At 42.8% G+C, this 7,031-nt stretch overlaps 1 protein-coding gene across 1 annotated transcript; it reads right to left on the reverse strand.

Annotated features, from left to right (window-relative positions):
- Positions 1 to 4,954: 4,954 nt before the first annotated feature.
- On the reverse strand, positions 4,955 to 7,031 carry LOC134824026 (liver carboxylesterase 1-like). The gene has a single exon (XM_063835674.1). It carries the CDS (start codon positions 7,022 to 7,024, stop codon positions 5,369 to 5,371), a length of 1,656 nt encoding a protein of 551 aa, XP_063691744.1. The 5' UTR covers positions 7,025 to 7,031; the 3' UTR covers positions 4,955 to 5,368.

The following is a 7,031-nucleotide window of genomic DNA, read 5'->3' on the forward strand; positions in this document are numbered from 1 at the left end:
AAACTATGAAATACTAAACTATGTATATAATATATAACCAGTCATCAAAACACTGATACTTAGTCAACATACTCAGCCCCATACATTCACCAAGCGCTGTAGATCGCGGCGAAAAAATCAAGCTAATTCCAGAAAATCAAACGATGTACGTACCACTATTTCCAGTCGAAAATGAGCCGGATTTTCGACGCTTTAGTCGAGAATGACCTGGATAGTGTTTCAGCTAACGACCGTATCATGTGCTAACACAAATATTATCTAACACTGGCTGATTCAGATGGGGACGAGACTACCTAGCACGTGACACAAACCGCCAAAACACGTGCTAACCACCTGCTAACCACGTGCTAACCACGTGGCACGTGCTAGCACTACGTTGTAGACGGACTGGTAGGGCTGGTGTTCGGAGCACCGCACAGAATCACAACGTGTGTGAGAGCTGTGAGTGGGACAGGACAGGAGTGTTGTTAGGTAAGTTACCCAGCAACACTGGTAACTGGATACTGGTAAATGGATTGATTGATGGTTTTGTACCACAAATGTGTAGCTTCTATTTCACAGTTTCACGGTCTCTGATCATTCCCTTTCGATTGTTTGAATCAGTAGCCTAATAGAACATTCTTGACTAAAATTCATTGGTCTAACCCTAAAGTGGTGTCAAGACTCAAGAGACTAAAATAATTATTACCTATTTATTTCGCGTTTTTGACACCACTTGGCGGTCCACATTTTGGGCACTAAAATTCTCATTCCTTGGCCAATTTTTTATTCTTTCAATCTGTGCCTTGAGACAGGAACCTACCTCTGGAGCAAAAGTGTGATCACACCGATTCACAAAAAAGGGTGCATCAGGAACCCTGACAACTATAGAGCAATAGCAGTATGTAGCTGTATTGGGAAACTGCTCTCCACGATGCTGCTATCTCGGCTTGTCACTCACCGCCAAATCTCTCATCCTGATCCACCTAATCAAGCAGGCTTTACCAAAGGAAGTCAATGTAATGACCATATATTTACGCTGATGTCCACAATCGAAAAATACAAGAAAGTGAAAAATAAAATATATGCAGTGTTCATTGATCTCCGAAAAGCCTTTGATCTAGTGTGCAGACAAGCCCTCCTGTTCAAACTAGCCTGCTATGGCGTCAATGGCGGCTACTACGACATCATCAAAGACATGTACAGTAAATCAGAGGGTCATATCAAGATGAATGGTAAAATCAGTGAAGCATTCAAGATCCTCAAAGGGACTGAACAAGGACATCCACTCAGCCCCGAGTTTTTCAAAGTCTACTTTAAAAAGCTTTCTGACCTCCTCAATGAAGCCGTTGTGAACTGCCCAACTCTCGCTGGTATCTCAGTGACTCACCTAGCGTGGGCTGATGATCTAGTAATCCTCGCCCTAGATCCTGAATCACTCCAAAAGTTGCTTTCGATCATTGGGGACTACTGTATCGAATGGGGTCTGGAAATCAACATCTCCAAAACCAAATTCATGGTCTTCAACGGTAAAGGACCAGACATTCCAAACTGGCGTCCTTCCATTCATGACAGAGATATAGAGATGGTCTCCAGCTACTGCTATCTTGGAATCATTATAAGCAGCACAGGGAAATTTCGGCAGGCAACTGACTCTCTCTACCGTAAGGGACTCGGAGCTTACTTTAGCTTGAGAAGCACCATAGACCGGAGATATATTGACGCATCATGCCTTAACAAACTATTTGACACCCTTGTCAAGCCTATTCTACTATACGGTTGTCAAGTTTGGGCCCCAGTTCTACCCACCGTCAGTAAGGTCCTCTCTTGCTTCAGCAAGTTTCACAACCTTGATCATGCAGTCTCCCACATCGCAAAACAGAAACTGGAGCAAGTGCACCTACGTCACCTCAAATACCTTCTTGGTATTAACAGAAGGGCAGTCAATGCTACAGCCTGGGGAGAAACTGGCTCATACCCAATTATAATTGAGATGTTGAAACTGAGTACTAAATACTTCAAAAGAGTTATGAGCCTTCCCTCAACACAACTGGTCAAAGCTGCAATGACTGAGCAGATTAACCTCAAATTGTCATGGTTTGTAGGCATCGAATCAGTTATCAAGTCATTCAACAACATCGACCTTCCTGACAGGAATTCATCATCGTTGCTCAACGCAACCTTCCTCACGGACTCCTGCAGCCCTGAATTGATGACAGAGAACCTGCGAAAACTATTCCGTGACTCCTGGGGTTCTCTTGTGAAAGATTCTAGAAAGCTATCATTCTACAGTGAAGTCAAAAAAGAATTTGGATGGGAGCCATATCTAAACCACGCTAGGTCTTTCCAGGACAGAAGGGCAACCACGCAGATTCGGTCCAGTTCTCATCACCTTAGAATTGAAAGGGGGAGGTACGACAAAACTCCACTTGATGAAAGGACCTGTAACTATTGCGAGCTGAACACCAACCAGCTAATCATCGAAGACGAGAATCATATGCTCCATTCCTGCCCCCTAGGGAAAGTTCCAAGGGACAGATTTCAAAGCCTCAGTGGAAATCTAGTCAGCATTGACGGAAATGGTAGCTTCAATCTTGCCTCCACGTTCATCTCGCAACCCGATTGCATGGACAAACTCAGCGATGAGGACGTAAGTTTGATCAAACTCTCGACCAGCACCATTAATAAAATCTACAGACTAACCCTCAACTTCAAAGAAAGTCTAAATGTAGATTATAACTAGCTTCCTCTTTCAGTCCTTCCTTTCTTCCTTTCTTTCTTTTTTCCTCTTTGTCTTTCCGCCTTTTTTTCTTTTCCAGCTTTGGATCTGTGACGGATGTGATGGATTTCTTGCGGTCAATTTTATCCCTACATGGGCTCCCGGCCGTGCGTCCATGTAGGAGCCGTGGGGCCTTCCGAGTGATAGGGTTACAGTGACTGTTAGTAGGGAAAGTATGAAGGCTATATCAGTAGACACAATTACCGAACGCAGGGCATTGGCTCGACCTCCAAGACAGGGTATCCGTGAGGACCCTGGTCGTAATCAGCTCTGCACTGCTCCAGTGTATCCTGATGCCTGAAATCTTGGACACTGCCTACGTACGGGGTAGACAGCCACCGATGATTTTGTCTGTGAGTTTTTCATCACTTCCTGACATGAGTCAGACCTCAGCTGGATCCTTCCTGTTTAGCTTTTTCTGAGCTTCCCGCTCGACCTCCTTCTTCAATCATCATCATCAGTTAGAGCTGCCGTGCTCTCGAACTTTCCCTTCACACTCCACCACGGCACCTCCTTTGAGGCCTCTTGCTAGGTAACACCAGCTCTCAGACATAGGCAAGCTTACCGCGCACGGCGTTTTTTCTTTTTTTGTTTCGTCCTTTCCGTGTGTGCCGTTTTGTGCCACCCTCTCTGCTGTTCCTGCGCTTACGCTCTTTCGCTCTTAATTGGGCTGTTCATTTGACAGAGTTACTGGCTGGCACTCCAAACATCTTCTCACTCACAATCACCATCAATCAAATTCAAAATTATGCAATCAATCACTATACATCCACGATGAACGATCATATGATCAAAACACAAAACTTTGTAATACACTGTTTCTGTTTGAGATTTGAATAACGTTACTGTAATGTTTCAAATTATATTTTAAATGTTCAAAAAAAAAATGCTGATTTGAAGACCATATAAGCATTTGAACCAGTCAAAAAGTTCAAGTTTGCGGAAATTCGTGTTAAAGTTGATGCCGTGGTGTCAGTAAAATGGTAGGGATATTTATTATATATCGTCTCGCTTTATATATAGTAAGCTATATTCGAACATTTAAAATATAATTTGGAACATTACATTATGAGTAACGTTATTCAAATCTCAAACAGAAAAAAGTATATTTCAAAGCTTTGTGTTTTGATCATATGATCATGAGTGTATAGTGTATAGTGATTTGAACGCTTAGACACTTTTTCCTTTTTTTTCTTATCATAAAATAAAAGCAATATCGAGAATATTTCGGAAATAAATCTAAGATGAAAACAACACCTACAATACAAGATACAAGGGCAGGTTTCTCCCGCAAGTTGGGATGGCCTGAGCCCCTGAGGTGCTTATCTCCTTTTCCTTTCTCAAGGCATGATAAAGTTCACCACATGGGCAGCCCTGACTGTAGCAGTTTTTGCTGTTTTGTTGATTTACAGCCTCAGCGAGGCCTCGTAAGTACATAGTAAATTATAAGTTTCCATTTACAATAAAACCCGAATTTACCAGACCCGAATTTCCCGCTCATTTTCCCTTTCTCCCAAACTCTGCAGTAAATCGGGGTAAAATTACTGTACATAGGACAGTACAAAGAACGGAGACACATTCCTATGATAGAAATATTTTAATAAGCATGTTGAATCTGCATTTCATTAATCATCTCATTTCACAGTGATAGAAGAAGGGCGGTAAGCTACGATTCTAGGCGAATTAAGATTCGTAGCAGTGGTAGCTCGGATACTGATGAGCTTATCATTCCACTTATCGCGGTAGCAGTCGTAATCGTCGGCGGTTTGATGATTGTTTATTGCTGCAATTGTAGCTGTTGTGAGTGTTGTGATGGGCATTACGGCGGGGATGGCGGGGATTTCGGCGGGGGTTACGACGGAGGTGACGGCGGGGGCGGAGGTGACGGCGGTGGCGATTGAACAGTGTAAGTAATTTGCATAGTCTGAAGTTATAGTCTGAAGTCTGAGCAATTTTGAGTTGATTCGGGATAAACTATTAGTATGTAATAAGGTTTTTAAACGAAATTAGATCATGTTGTATAGTTTTATAATTTTTTGAGTCTTTAATGTAGCTTCTTCTTTGATGTAGTTTCTTTATAATTTTATACATTTTACCCTGGAAAGAAGCTACATAGTACATACAGTAACCTATTCATTCTGAATAATGCTTAGAATTGTTATTAGAATTGTTATGGACAAGAAATAAGCTTGCAACTGTCTTGTGTCTAGAATGTAATGACAATATTATATTTATAATATGTGTATGTAATTTTATCAACAAACTAAGATAAAATCATATAGTTTTATTTTGTGTAATCAGGTTTGTGTAATCACAAACCTTCACAATTTTGCCTCAGGGGTAAATAGTATAATGAGTACAATGGCGACGGTCGTGCTTGCCAGCTCTGTGATAAGGGTCATTACAGTACATGTACATACTTAGTGTAAATTCTAACGATTCGCCCTTAAAAAGGCCTGTTTGTTCTTGATATATTTCTACATGTTGTATTAAACAGTTTAAAAAATTAGTTAAGTAATTAAAATTGCATCATATTATGGCCCTTATTTCAATATTTCATGCATGAAAATCGCTCATAAAAACAGAGTTACAAAAATAAAATGCGTGCAATTAATTTTGCCATCCATATTTGACCAAGTCCATTTCAGTCAGCTTCTCACAAATGGAACCTTGGGGTTCAGTGCTTCCAATGTTGGAAATCTCATCAGTATTCTCGTAAATCATTGACTTCCCGGGGAACGGGGTCCAACCATCATCAAACTTCTTATCCTGAGCCAGTTTTTTCACCATGTCAATATAATGTTTCTCAAATTTAATGTCTGACTCCTGTGCTGTGAACGGCAGAAGAGCACTGTTGTACCCGAAGAACGCTATTGAATCGTAGGCATGGATAGCAGGAATGCCTACAGAGGACCTATGGGTGATGTACAGCCTGTAGATATCCCTGTTAGCAGCACCAGACATGGCCTCTGCTACATCGTTAGAAGGACAGGTAGCTCTCATATCACACGTCATTAAGCTCCAGATGGTGGTGGGGTCTGTGTCAGGGTACAGGGCAATTGCTGTTTCCATGGCATTATCTTCATCTGTTAGGTTTTCAAAAAGAGGCTTCATAGCTGTTTTCAAATCAGCTTCAGAAGCGAAGGGCGGGCTAAACAACCAACTCATAACATAGTTCTCCTCCGCTAGGCTAGAAACAATGATGGGTAGAGGTGAGGACGGGGTGAAGCCAGCTGTTTTTAAGTTCCTAGGAGTCACAGTCACAACAACCGGATCTATCATTACCAGGCCGACCACTTCAGCGTCCTCAGTCAGGGATTTAGGGAACGTGAAATACGCGTCTCCGTTAACAATCTCGATGTATTCCCTTGAGAACTTGTGGGCAGGTAGGTCTAACAAACACTGTTTCCTGTCTTCAGCAGCTTCCTGGGTACAGTTTACTTGGGCTACTATCGTTCTCTGGTAGGCATCTCCGTTAATGTGTGTGAATCTCATCTCTGGAGCGGGGCTTTGGGCGATAGCTGCGTGGAACTTGTTGTTAGCTAGCGGGGATGAGACTAGAGCCAGTATAGCTGTGGCACCTCCACTCTCACCAATCAGGGTTACTGAGCCAGGGTCTCCTCCAAACGCTGCGATATTATCTTGTATCCAATCTAAAGCTGCGATCATATCTCTGATTCCATTATTAGCATAAACCCCTGCTTCCTCATCCCACAGCTCCTCCACTGAACTGAAACCTATGAACCCAAGCCTGAAGTTGATGTTAACAGTCACAGCATCAACCTTATGGGTCACCTCAGCATCAAAGCTGTAACCCTGCATCATCCCGTACCCTGTAGCTAACCCTCCGCCGTGAATCCACACCAGAACTGGTTTAGAACCAGTCAGATCACGTGACCGGACACTCAGCACTAAACAATCCTCCACTCCAACACCCGTATCCGCCTGGACACACACCACGGGTGTTTCGTCACTAGCTTCCACACCCTGCTCAGGGTCTATCTCCTGTCTGACCGGAGGTCTGAACCTTAGCTCTCCGATAGGAGCCTCAGCGTAGCGAATATTGTGGAACTCGTGTATTTCAGTGACGTCATCTTTTAGGGTTACTGTTTTTCCGAGGATTATTCCAGCGTTTTTAGTTCGGGCTTGGATTGGGTTCTTGATGTTGTCTTTGAAGACGAATACCAGAAGCAGGGCGAGCACTACAAAGGCTAGGAAGAGTAGGATTGCGGAGAAGATACCACATGCTTTTCTGCTGCATCCCATCTTGAGG

This window comes from Bolinopsis microptera, chromosome 12, assembly GCF_026151205.1.
Source record: "Bolinopsis microptera isolate Bmic1 chromosome 12, MBARI_Bmic_1.0, whole genome shotgun sequence".
NCBI classification, from domain to species: Eukaryota; Metazoa; Ctenophora; class Tentaculata; order Lobata; family Bolinopsidae; genus Bolinopsis; species Bolinopsis microptera.

Bases quoted from the DNA above. Each gene is read 5' to 3' on its own strand.
- LOC134824026 (XM_063835674.1), bottom strand. From the start codon at position 7,024: ATGGGATGCAGCAGAAAAGCATGTGGTATCTTCTCCGCAATCCTACTC.